This window comes from Zea mays, chromosome 4 (genome assembly GCF_902167145.1).
Source record: "Zea mays cultivar B73 chromosome 4, Zm-B73-REFERENCE-NAM-5.0, whole genome shotgun sequence".
In the NCBI taxonomy this organism is placed as follows: domain Eukaryota; kingdom Viridiplantae; phylum Streptophyta; class Magnoliopsida; order Poales; family Poaceae; genus Zea; species Zea mays.
Window position 1 is genome coordinate 59,030,074 of NC_050099.1, and position 13,830 is coordinate 59,043,903.

Sequence of the window (13,830 nt, forward strand, 5' to 3'; positions counted from 1 at the left end):
TTCAGTGTCCTAACCAAGGTTGTGTACTGGTGGGGTATGAGAGCATGTTAGCCACGTGTTGAAGTCCATATGTGCTGGCGCTCTAGGACACACTGCTTCACTGCATGTTGGCCATGTCTAGGGACGTTTGCTATATATATGGTGGCTCTGAAATCTAGTTCAGTGAAGGATTCACCTGGCCTTCGGATTCTAGCCCTAGACCAGTGTAAAAGTGTGGAAGTCCTTGTGCTCCAGTTGATGCCAGTCTCTTCCCAGCCACTAGGTTTGCTCTGCACAAGTGTTGGCACACCATCGGTCTGCCAGTAGTGACCACGCCGGTCAGTTTGGCCATGTCGCCGTGGCCAAGACAACTCAGCAAGGTACACGATCGTACTATGTTTGTTCTGTGATCAATCCATGTGCTTTTAGGCTCTAGTTTCTGTAGCAAACTTGGAGATAAATGTTGGGGGAGTAACCCTTGGTAAGGATCATGCCCTTGAATATGCTTAGAACAGGGAGAAAATTGCGTTCCAAAACATGCTGTCAGACTTTAATTTCAGACTTGATTCAGTTATCTAAAACTGAATTTCAGTGAGTTTTGCTCAACTTCGGAGCTTTCTTGTGGCTAATATATGGGGTTATGGACTATGGTTTCTATAGTAAAATGGAAGACCATACAATAGTGAACAAGTTTTCTTAAGTAAGGTTGACTTTGTACTGCATGAAAAGTGGAGTAATAGTTGCTTAAAACTGGGACTGTCAGTTACAGAAACTGAATTTCAATCAGTGCCTGAAAGCTGAAGTTGCACTGTTTGGTGCCAGTTTGGGAACACTTTTGTGACCATTCCACCAGGTGCTAGGCTAAGAACTATGTAACAAGGTTGGAGACCATGTAAAGAAGTACATGTTTTGCTATGTGGGTCTGACTTGGTGCTTAACAAATTTAGAGTAAAATGCACCTAAACTTCCTCTGTCAGACTGTCTGGGGGACTGTTTCACTTCAGCTGAAACTGAACCTCTTAGTGTTTTTGCTCTGCTTTTGTGTCCCATAATTTTTGTTCTATGTGATTTCAGCCTAGATTTAGTTGTTTCCTTTTATTCAATTACCCGACAACTTGGAAATGATGCCAAAAATTGTAGAAAAATCCAAAAATTGTGGGACAAATTTTGTTGGATGTCTAAAATCAAGAGCCCTCTGGTAAAGTTGGTTTTAGGATTTTTAGATCAGTTAGCAAATTTTAAGTGAATTAAAGATGTGTTTGGAAGGATTATTGGAATTTTAGAAATAAAAGTTGAGCACAACAAATTGTGAAAACTTGTGGAAAGTCTTGTTATCAGAAGATAAACTCTTGGTAAAAGTTTGGGACTGTTTGTAAGCCATTTGCTCAGAAATCCTTGTAGAGTCCCTAATTGGAATAATAAGAAGAATATAATCACATGTGGATTAGAAATTTGGAAGAAGGAACAAGTTTAACAAGTGAAACCTGATCTTTGGATAAAGAAGCAAGAGTGCCTAGTAGGATCTGGATTTTTGGCGTAGTTTGAAGATTGTTCTAATCCTCTAGAAGTTCAAGTTGTAGGATTCAAGTCAGAGAAGTAAGTCCTTACTTAAGGCAAGCATAGAGTTCTTGGTTATGGAGGTAGAGTTCCCTTGTGTGGCTTGAGAGCTTAGTGATGATATTAGAATGTTTGGCTCCCCTGTTGTTTGGTTAGTTTTGTGTGCACCTTTAGTAAGGTGTAGTTTGTATTGCTTTAAAGTATCTTCTTTGTAGTTGCACAAGTATATGCATTTATGTTCATATCATTTCATGTAGAGCTCCGAGCAGAAGGAGTGTAAATTCAAGACGAAGTGGTTGTGGAAGAGGAGTTTGCTCCAGTGCCTATTCAGCAAGTGGATGGAGCTATCTAACTGGTTATTGGGTAGAAAGGTCTTAAGCCTCTTCACTGCAATAAAGGCAAGCCCCGGTGCATTTGCCCCTTCCTTGTATTTTTAAAAGACTTTTATACACTTTAAGTCTAGTGAAATGTGCATTAAGTTTATAGGTATTGTTTGAAAACTATTTGATGCATCGACTACCTTGAATCCATGCCTTTATAGATACTTCTGATGAAGTATCAAAATATGATTTACAAAAATGCTTAGCCCTGCTTAGATCTTATGGATAGAGGTTGTCTTTTGAATTAATGCCTAGCTCAGGGTTATCCTGAGGAAGGATGGCTTCTACCTGCAAGAATATTTTCATTGGGAGCATGGTGGGATCTTACTGCAAAGTTCCCTATAATGCTCTTTTCATCCTTAGGAACACAAAACAATCCTAAGGGTGGAAGTACTTAAATCGATACTTGGGCTAGGAACAGGTGATGCTCCACCCAGGTTAATTAAGGATTGGATGCGTATGTAGGCCTATATGATCAAGGACTATCTTAACTGGCCACATGCCCTGGATATGGGACAGGGTAAGCTTGAACCCGGCTATTCCATACGTGAAAAGACAACCGCGCACTGGGCATGGGAGATGGTGGGAGTAGCTGAGAGCACCTAGAGGGGGGGGTGAATAGGTGATCCTGTGAAACTTAAAAACTTAAGCCACAAAAACTTGGTTAATCGTTAGCACAATAGTTGCCAAGTGGCTAGAGATGAGTCCAAACACGATAACCACAAGAAATCAAGCACAGAGATGACACGGTGTTTATCCCGTGGTTCGGCCAAGTACAAAACTTGCCTACTCCACGTTGTGGCGTCCAACGGACGAGAGTTGCACTCAACTCCTCTCAAGTGATCCAATGATCAACTTGAATACCACGGTGTTCTTCTTTACTTTGATCTTTTCCCGTTTGCGAGGAATCTCCACAACTTGGAGTCTCTCGCCCTTACAATTGAATTTCACAAAGAAGTACGGAGTAAGGGAGGGAAGCAACACACACAAATCCACAGCAAAATGCGCACACACACGGCCAAGAAACGAGCTCAAAAGACTATCTCAAAGTTCTCACTAGAACGGAGCTCGAATCACTGAGAATGACGAACGAATGCGCAAAGACTGAGTGTGGATGATCAAGAATGCTCTAAGGTTGCTTGGTGTTATCCTCCATGCGCCTAGGGGTCCCTTTTATAGCCCCAAGGAAGCTAGGAGCCGTTGAGAACAAATCTGGAAGGCCATCCTTGCCTTCTGTCGTCGGGCGCACCGGACAGTCCGGTGCACACCGGACACTGTCCGGTGCCCGATTTCTTTCCTTAAACGGCGCAGCCGATCGTTGCAGATCTGGGAGCCGTTGGCGCACCGGACATGTCCAGTGCACACCGGACAGTCCGGTGCCCCCTTCCGACCGTTGGCTCAGCCACGTGTCCCGCGCAGATCGCCCGGCCGACCGTTGGCCCGGCCGACCGTTGGCTCACCAGACAGTCCGGTGCACACCGGACAGTCCGGTGAATTATAGCCGTACGCCGTCGGCGAATTCCCGAGAGCGGCCACTTCACGCCGAGTCAGCCTGGCGCACCGGACACTGTCCGGTGCACCACCGGACAGTCCGGTGTGCCAGACCGAGCTGAGTCTTGGCTGTACACAGCCACGCCTTTTTCACCTCTTTTCTTCTCTTCTTCTTTCTGTTTCTAACACTTAGACAAGTATATTAGTACACAAAACCAATGTACTAAGGCTTAGAAACATACCTTTACTCTTGATTTGCATTTTGTTCATCCATGAGCATAAATTCACATTTAAGCACTTGTGTTGGCACTCAATCACCAAAATACTTAGAAATGGCCCAAGGGCACATTTCCCTTTCAATCTCCCCCTTTTTGGTGATTTATGCCAACACAACATAAAGCAACTAGAACAAGTGCAATATCACTTCAAATAAAACTCAAATTTATTTTGATTCAATTTTGGCATATATGGATCATCCTTTGCCACCACTTGGTTTGTTTTTGCAAATCAAACTCAAATCTCTATCTCTAAGTCAAACACACATGTTGAAGCATAAAGAGAGTCATCCCAAAAGAGATCGATCAGAGATTTCAAAAACTCCCCCTTTTTCCCATAATCAACACCTCTCCCCACAAGAGGCCAACTTTTGACAAAAGAGACAATACAAGAGTTTGGACAAACCAAAAGCTCTATTCTACTATTTTCAAAGTTTCTCAAGTGGTAGCTGATCCATCTATTGCTTTGGCCTTTATTTTCTCCCCCTTTGGCATCAAGCACCAAAACGGGATCAATCTTGGCCCATTAACCCCATTGCCTCACCAAAATCTTCAATTAAGAGTAAATGGCAATAAGAGTTCATGAGATGAACTTGGAATAAGTTACCCTCTCATCGGAGTGCAGTGGAAGTCTTTCATGGTCCAAGTCCACCTTTTCCTTTTCAATTCTCCTTCGAGACTGAATCAAGCAAACTCAAGCATATGGTTAGTCTCAAAGGGTCAAGTTGTAACACAACTCCCCCTAAAAATGTGCATCACTTACACAAGGACTTGTGAGGTCCAGGGAATGTCTGTACAACTTGAGCACCACAATAAGCAACAAAATGCAGAATGAACATGATCAAAGGCATAAGCACATGTATGCTACAATTCAATCCAAGTTCCGCGAATCTAAGACATTTAGCTCACTACGCAGCCTGCAAAAGGTCTTCTCATCTAGAGGTTTGGTAAAGATATCGGCTAGCTGGTTCTCGGTGCTAACATGAAACACTTCGATATCTCCCTTTTGCTGGTGGTCTCTCAAAAAGTGATGCCGGATGTCTATGTGCTTTGTGCGGCTGTGCTCAACAGGATTTTCCGCCATGCGGATAGCACTCTCATTATCACATAGGAGTGGGACTTTGCTCAGATTGTAGCCAAAGTCCCTGAGGGTTTGCCTCATCCAAAGTAGTTGCGCGCAACACTGTCCTGCGGCAACATACTCGGCCTCAGCGGTGGATAGGGCAACGGAGGTTTGTTTCTTAGAGTTCAATGACACCAGGGACCTTCCTAAGAATTGGCACGTCCCTGATGTACTCTTCCTATCGACCTTACATCCAGCATAGTCGGAATCTGAATATCCAATTAAGTCAAAGGTAGACCCCTTTGGATACCAGATCCCGAAGCAAGGCGTAGCAACTAAATATCTAAGGATTCGCTTCACTGCCACTAAGTGACACTCCTTAGGATCGGATTGAAATCTAGCACACATGCATACGCTAAGCATAATATCCGGTCTACTAGCACATAAGTAAAGTAGTGACCCTATCATTGACCGGTATGCTTTTTGATCAACGGACTTACCTCCTTTGTTGAGGTCGGTGTGTCCGTCGGTTCCCATCGGAGTCTTTGTGGGCTTGGCATCCTTCATCCCAAACCGCTTCAGCAAGTCTTGCGTGTACTTCGTTTGAGAGATGAAGGTGCCGTCCTTGAGTTGCTTCACTTGGAACCCAAGGAAGTAGTTCAACTCGCCCATCATTGACATCTCGAATTTCTGCGTCATCACCCTGCTAAACTCATCACAAGACTTTTTATTAGTAGAACCAAATATTATGTCATCGACATAGATTTGGCACACAAACAAATCACCATCACATGTCTTAGTGAAAAGAGTTGGATCGGCTTTCCCAACCTTGAAAGCATTAGCAATTAAGAAATCTCTAAGGCATTCATACCATGCTCTTGGGGCTTGCTTAAGTCCATAGAGCGCCTTAGAGAGCTTACACACGTGGTCGGGGTACCGTTCATCCTCGAAGCCAGGGGGTTGCTCTACGTACACCTCCTCCTTTATTGGCCCGTTGAGGAAAGCGCTCTTTACATCCATTTGGAACAACCTGAAAGAATGGTGAGCGGCATATGCTAGCAAGATACGAATGGACTCTAGCCTAGCCACAGGAGCAAAGGTCTCCTCAAAGTCCAAACCTGCGACTTGGGCATAACCTTTTGCCACAAGTCGAGCCTTGTTCCTTGTCACCACTCCGTGCTCGTCTTGTTTGTTGTGGAACACCCACTTGGTTCCCACAACATTTTGCTTGGGACGAGGCACCAGTGTCCAAACTTCATTGCGCTTGAAGTTGTTTAGCTCCTCTTGCATGGCCAACACCCAGTCCGAATCTAGCAAGGCCTCTTCTACCCTGAAAGGCTCAATAGAAGAGACAAAGGAGTAATGCTCACAAAAATTAACTAATCGAGATCGAGTAGTTACTCCCTTGCTAATATCACCCAAAATTTGGTCGACGGGATGATCCCTTTGAATCATTGCTCGAACTTGGGTTGGAGGTGCCGGTTGCGCTTCTTCCTCCATCACATGATCATCTTGTGCTCCCCCTTGATCACACGCCTCCTGTTGATGAACCTGTTCATCGTCTTGAGTTGGGGGATGTACCATAGTTGAGGAAGAAGGTTGATCTCGTTCATCTTGTTCCAGTGGCCGCACTTCTCCAATCGCCATGGTTCGTATAGCGGCCGTCGGAACATCTTCTTCATCTACATCATCACAATCAACAACTTGCTCTCTTGGAGAGCCATTAGTCTCATCAAATACAATGTCGCTAGAGACTTCAACCAAACCTGATGATTTGTTGAAGACTCTATACGTCTTTGTATTTGAGTCATAACCTAACAAAAACCCTTCTACAGCTTTGGGAGCAAACTTAGAATTTCTACCCTTCTTCACTAGAATGTAGCACTTGCTCCCAAATACACGAAAGTAAGATACATTGGGTTTGTTACCGGTTAGTAGCTCATACGAAGTCTTCTTGAGGAGGCGATGAAGGTAGACCCTGTTGATGGCGTGGCAAGCCGTGTTCACGGCTTCCGACCAAAAACGCTCGGGGGTCTTGAATTCCCCAAGCATCGTCCTCGCCATATCGATTAGCGTCCTGTTCTTCCTCTCTACCACACCATTTTGCTGTGGTGTGTAGGGAGCGGAGAACTCATGCTTGATCCCTTCCTCCTCAAGGAACTCCTCCACTTGAAGGTTCTTGAACTCGGACCCGTTGTCGCTCCTTATCTTCTTCACCTTGAGCTCAAACTCATTTTGAGCTCTCCTGAGGAAGCGCTTGAGGGTCCCTTGGGTTTCAGACTTATCCTGCAAAAAGAACACCCAAGTGAAGCGGGAAAAGTCATCAACAATAACTAGACCATACTTACTTCCTCCTATGCTCAGATAGGCGACGGGTCCGAAGAGGTCCATATGCAGCAGCTCCAGAGGTCTTGAAGTGGTCATCACATTCTTGCTGTGATGCGTTCCTCCCGCTTGTTTACCTGCTTGACAAGCTGCACAAGGTCTATCTTTTTCGAATTTCACGTTAGTCAAACCTATCACGTGTTCTCCCTTTAGAAGCTTGTGAAGGTTCTTCATCCCTACATGTGCTAAGCGGCGATGCCACAGCCAGCCCATGCTAGTCTTAGCAATTAAGCATGCATCTAGACCGGCCTCTTCTTTTGCAAAATCAACTAAATAAAGTTTGTCGTCTAATACACCCTTGAAAGCTAGTGAACCATCACTTCTTCTAAAGACAGACACATCTACATTTGTAAATAGACAGTTATATCCCATATTGCATAATTGACTAACCGATAGCAAATTATATCCAAGAGACTCTACTAAAAACACATTAGAGATAGAGTGCTCATTAGAAATTGCAATTTTACCTAACCCTTTTACCTTGCCTTGATTCCCATCACCGAATATAATTGAATCTTGGGAATTCTTATTCTTGACGTAGGAGGTGAACATCTTCTTCTCCCCCGTCATATGGTTTGTGCATCCGCTGTCGATAATCCAGCTTGAACCCCCGGATGCATAAACCTGCAAGGCAAATTTAGGCTTGGGTCTTAGGTACCCAACTCATGTTGGGTCCTACAAGGTTAGTGCAAATATCCTTAGGGACCCAAATGCAAGTTTTGTCTCCCTTGCATTTTGCCCCTAACTTCCTAGCAACTATTTTCCTATCCTTTCTACAAATAGCAAAGGAAGCATTTAAAGCACAATAAATTGTAGAAGGTTCATTCACTACTTTCCTAGGAGCATGAATAATATTCTTTCTAGGCACATGATGAATAGCATTTCTCCTAGACATATTTCTACCATGCATATAGGAAGAACTAGAAGCAAACATGGCATGAGGGTTAAAATCATCATAAGTATTATAATTCCTATAAGTATTTCTAGATTGTCTCCTGTCATGGTACAGAAACGCATGGTTCTTTTGCACCCTACTAGCCATAGGGGCCTTCCCTTTCTCCTTGGCGGGAATGGGAGCCTTATGACTTGTTAAGTTCTTGGCTTCTCTCTTGAAGCCAAGTCCATCCTTAATTGAGGGGTGTCTACCAATTGTGTAGGCATCCCTTGCAAATTTTAGCTTATCAAAATCACTTTTGCTAGTCTTAAGTTGGGTATTAAGACTAGCCAATTCATCTTTTAATTTGGAAATTGAGACTAGGTGTTCACTACAAGCATCAATGTCAAAATCTTTACACCTAGTGCAAATCACAACATGTTCTACACAAGATGTTAATTTACTAGATCTTTCTAGTTTAGCATTTAAATCATCATTTATGCTCTTTAAACTAGAAATTGAATCATGACATGTAGACAACTCACAAGAAAGCATTTCATTTCTCTTAATCTCTAATGCAAGTGATTTTTGTGCTTCTACAAATTTGTCATGTTCTTCATACAACAAATCCTCTTGCTTTTCTAAAAGCCTATTCTTATCATTCAAGGCATCAATCAATTCATTAATTTTATCTATCTTAGATCTATCTAAGCCCTTGAATAAGCATGAATAGTCTATGTCATCATCATCACTAGACTCATTATCACTAGAAGAAGCATAAGTGGAGTCTCGAGTACTCACCTTCTTCTCCCTTGCCATAAGGCATGTGTGACGCTCGTTGGGGAAGAGGGATGACTTGTTGAAAGCGGTGGCGGCGAGTCCTTCATTGTCGGAGTCGGAAGAGGAGCAGTCCGAGTCCCACTCCTTGCCTAGATGCGCCTCGCCCTTTGCCTTCTTATAGTTCTTCTTCTTCTCCCTCTTGTTCCCTTGATCCTGATCACTATCATTGTCGGGACAGTTAGCAATAAAATGACCAAGCTTACCACATTTGAAGCATGAGCGTTTCCCCTTTGTCTTGGTCTTGCTTGGTTGCCCCTTGCGGCCTTTTAGTGCCGTCTTGAATCTCTTGATGATGAGAGCCATCTCTTCATCATTAAGTCCGGCCGCCTCAATTTGTGCCACCTTGCTAGGTAGCGTTTCCTTGCTTCTTGTTGCCTTGAGAGCAAGAGGTTGAGGCTCATTGATTGGACCGTTTAGAGCGTCGTCGACGTATCTCGCCTCCTTGATCATCATCCGCCCGCTTACGAATTTTCCGAGTACCTCCTCGGGCGTCATCATCGTGTACCTGGGATTCTCACGAATATTGTTTACGAGATGAGGATCAAGAACGGTAAAGGACCTTAGCATTAGGCAAACAACATCGTGGTCCGTCCATCGCGTGCTTCCGTAGCTCCTTATTTTGTTGATAAGGGTCTTTAGCCGGTTGTAAGTTTGGGTTGGCTCCTCTCCCCTTATCATTGCGAATCGTCCAAGCTCGCCCTCCACCAACTCCATTTTAGTGAGCATGGTGATGTCGTTCCCCTCGTGAGAGATCTTGAGGGTGTCCCATATCTGCTTGGCGTTGTCCAAGCCGCTCACCTTATTGTACTCTTCCTTGCACAAAGATGCTAATAGAACAGTAGTAGCTTGTGCATTTCTATGGATTTGTTCATTTATAAGCATAGGGCTATCCGAGCTATCAAATTTCATTCCATTCTCTACAATCTCCCATATGCTTGGATGGAGAGAGAATAAGTGACTACGCATTTTGTGACTCCAAAATCCGTAGTCTTCCCCATCGAAGTGTGGAGGTTTGCCAAGAGGAATGGAAAGCAAATGCGAATTCGAACTATGTGGAATACGAGAATAATCAAATGAAAAGTTCGAATTGACCGTCTTCCTGTAGTCGTTGTCGTCGTCCTTTTGGGAAGAAGTAGACTCATCGCTATCATCGTAGTAGACAATCTCCTTGACGCACCTTGTCTTCTTCTTCTTCCCATCTTTTCGTTTGTGGCCCGAGCCCGAGTCGGTATGCTTGTCATCTTTTGGCTCGTTGACGAAGGACTCCTTCTCCTTGTCGTTGATCACGATTCCCTTCCCCTTAGGATCCATCTCTTCGGGCGATTAGTCCCTTCTTGAAGAGAACGGCTCCGATACCAATTGAGAGCACCTAGAGGGGGGGGTGAATAGGTGATCCTGTGAAACTTAAAAACTTAAGCCACAAAAACTTGGTTAATCGTTAGCACAATAGTTGCCAAGTGGCTAGAGATGAGTCCAAACACGATAACCACAAGAAATCAAGCACAGAGATGACACAGTGTTTATCCCGTGGTTCGGCCAAGTACAAAACTTGCCTACTCCACGTTGTGGCGTCCAACGGACGAGAGTTGCACTCAACTCCTCTCAAGTGATCCAATGATCAACTTGAATACCACGGTGTTCTTCTTTACTTTGATCTTTTCCCGTTTGCGAGGAATCTCCACAACTTGGAGTCTCTCGCCCTTACAATTGAATTTCACAAAGAAGTACGGAGTAAGGGAGGGAAGCAACACACACAAATCCACAGCAAAATGCGCACACACACGGCCAAGAAACGAGCTCAAAAGACTATCTCAAAGTTCTCACTAGAACGGAGCTCGAATCACTGAGAATGACGAATGAATGCGCAAAGACTGAGTGTGGATGATCAAGAATGCTCTAAGGTTGCTTGGTGTTATCCTCCATGCGCCTAGGGGTCCCTTTTATAGCCCCAAGGAAGCTAGGAGCCGTTGAGAGCAAATCTGGAAGGCCATCCTTGCCTTCTGTCGTCGGGCGCACCGGCAGTCCGGTGCACACCGGACACTGTCCGGTGCCCGATTTCTTTCCTTAAACGGCGCAGCCGATCGTTGCAGATCTGGGAGCCGTTGGCGCACCGGACATGTCCGGTGCACACCGGACAGTCCGGTGCCCCCTTCCGACCGTTGGCTCAGCCACGTGTCCCGCGCAGATCGCCCGGCCGACCATTGGCCCGGCCGACCGTTGGCTCATCGGACAGTCCGGTGCACACCGGACAGTCCGGTGAATTATAGCCGTACACCGTCGGCGAATTCCCGAGAGCGGCCACTTCACGCCGAGTCAGCCTGGCGCACCGGACACTGTCCGGTGCACCACCGGACAGTCCGGTGTGCCAGACCGAGCTGAGTCTTGGCTGTACACAGCCACGCCTTTTTCACCTCTTTTCTTCTCTTCTTCTTTCTGTTTCTAACACTTAGACAAGTATATTAGTACACAAAACCAATGTACTAAGGCTTAGAAACATACCTTTACTCTTGATTTGCATTTTGTTCATCCATGAGCATAAATTCACATTTAAGCACTTGTGTTGGCACTCAATCACCAAAATACTTAGAAATGGCCCAAGGGCACATTTCCCTTTCAGTAGTGTGTACCCTCCTGGCTAGAGGCTGGACGGAGGAGTACTGTGCTCCCGGGTAGCGCGGACCGGTTCACGTTGTGGAGGATCTGTGGGAACGGTTGACATATGCAAGGGTTAAGTGCTACATATGTCGTGTGGTTAGAGATCCTCAGCTGAGTAAATCGATTCGGATCATCGTTATATCCCCGGAGAGTGGAGACTTGATCGCTGCCCTGCAACCTAAGTCAGGATGTAAACATTATGAATAAAAAAGATGTTGTATTGATGAGATGGTGAAATTAGACTAGATGCAACCAGAGTCTATTAATATTTAATCTGGCGTTAAAATATTGAAAGTAAGGACTCACTTTAGTAAGCTATTTCTGCAAAAAGTATCTAAGTTGATTCTTGCTAAAACCTTTTCCTTGATTCCTATTTAACCAGCATATCCTTGAGAGTCATTTTTCCTTAGTCGGGTAAGACTTGCGAAAGTACACTCCATACTCAGGGTTTTCGAACCTATGTTGTTGTAGGTGATGAGGAGTACTCTATGTGTTCGTGAGGCTGGAGGGCGCTTTCAGTTCTAGAGGAGGATTAGTTAGGCTTGTGTATAAGCTTTGGAGGGGTCCTACCTTCCTGCTAATGTAGTAAGTTATGCACTTTGAGTATATCAGGACTTGTAATAAATGTAACTCTTCCTATGTAATAAACTTCAGTTTTAGAAATGAAAAGAATGTTTTGTAAAGTCTTCCGCTCTTATCTCCGAAGTGTGTGTATCGAATGTGATTACTGTAGTATGCATGTATGGTGGGAGATCCTTGGGATGATGAGTTCAAATTGTTGAACTCGTGATAGCCTTATTAAGTTACCTGGTACACGTGCATAGCCATCTGAGGCCATCAAGGGAAGGATTGGTGCATGTGGGCCCGATAACTTGGGAGGGCTTCCACACCCTTTGCTTTTCCCGAGGGCGACGAGTTCGCCGCGAACGACTCACCGGACTGTCCGGTGCACCACCGGACGGTCCGGTGATTTTTAGCCGTACGCCGCCGTTGAGTCCCGAGAGCGACGACTTCACGCGGACCAGCCTAGCGCACCGGACACTGTCCAGTGCACCACCGGACAGTCCGGTGTGCCAGACCGAGCTGAGGATTGGCTACATAGAGCCAAGCTTTTCCCTTTTCCTTTCTTCTTCTTTAGTCACTGTTTCTAGCACTTGGATAACCATGTTAGTACACAAAACAATTCACCAAGTCTAGAAACATACCTTTTTCCTTGATTTGCACTTCTCACTTTATTTTGCACATTAGAACTCAATTAAATGTGTTGGGCACTTAATCACCAAAACATTATAGAAATTGCCCAAGGGCACATTTCCCTTTCATGAAGACATACCTAGCACCTTCGAACATACTGAAAATGAAGTTGAGGCGCTTGATGAAGTAATAGCCGGGCACGGTGACCTCTGTGCCTTGCTAGCTTCTCGCGGCACAGCTGCAGCATTTATGAAGGCTGGTTGCACGCACGCAAAAATAGTAAATAGACCAACCTTCAGTCTGTCTCCAACGTACTTGGTTGATATCCCCAGTGAAGCCCGGAGCATCGGGAACAGGTTTATAACTCAGATTTGGGCTAAGGGTGGGCGAGAGTTGCCTGGTGACGAAGCCCGAAACTTGCTTAAGCCGGTATAGAACTTATACCTGTTGCTTGCTTTATGTCTTGTAATTTTTCTTTTTTACCTTACACCGTTTGTTTATCTGCAGGATGGCGGTGCCGAAGATTGATAGTCCGAAGCACGTTCCGAAGGCTGTTGAAGCTTCTCTTAGGCCTGCCTGTGTAGAGCTTAGTAACATTTGTATTAACTTTGTAGAAAAAACTGTAATCAAGGATTGAACAATGTTATGTATAACTGTCCATACCTTGTAATATATTTTTACCTTTTCATCCATGTACAAGTTGCTTTGCTGTGGACGAAACTTGTATTTTTTGAGCCGAAGGCGAAAAACACATTCCCTTCTTTTTGTACACAACAAAGCATCCTGTTGCGTCACATGTATACGTTTGAAACGAAGCTTCTTTGTGTTCATCGAAGCACTGTCGTCGAAGATGGAGTATCTCTGTTCGTGCTTCATGTTATGATGATGATGATCCTACAAATGTCTAAATGAATGTGTATGAATGCAATGAATGATGTAATGTAATGTGCAAATGAATGTCCCGAACACACACGAAGCCACACCGAGACTCTGCATCCCCTTAGGAACGACTTTGGAGTCTTTAAGCTCTGCATCCCCTTAGGAACGACTTTGGAGCTTCTTCACCTTATATTTCGGTGGCATTTAAGCTCTGCATCCCCTTAGGAACGACTTTGGAGCTTCTTCACCTTCTATTTC

The 13,830-nt window shown here is 44.6% G+C and overlaps 1 protein-coding gene across 2 annotated transcripts; it reads left to right on the top strand.

Moving 5' to 3' along the window:
• The first annotated feature begins 88 nt into the window (after positions 1–88).
• On the top strand, positions 89–13,484 carry LOC100277749 (uncharacterized). 2 transcript variants are annotated; one of them, XM_035966850.1, is made up of 3 exons: positions 89–359; positions 1,794–1,934; positions 11,971–12,177. In XM_035966850.1, exons 1-3 carry the CDS (start codon positions 330–332, stop codon positions 12,022–12,024), a joined length of 225 nt encoding a protein of 74 aa, XP_035822743.1. In that variant the 5' UTR covers positions 89–329; the 3' UTR covers positions 12,025–12,177. The 2 variants fall into 2 exon arrangements, with proteins under 2 accessions (XP_035822743.1, NP_001351030.1); NM_001364101.1 differs by lacking the exon at positions 11,971–12,177 and adding an exon at positions 13,201–13,484 and having other exon boundaries at positions 165–359.
• The last annotated feature ends 346 nt before the right edge of the window (positions 13,485–13,830 follow it).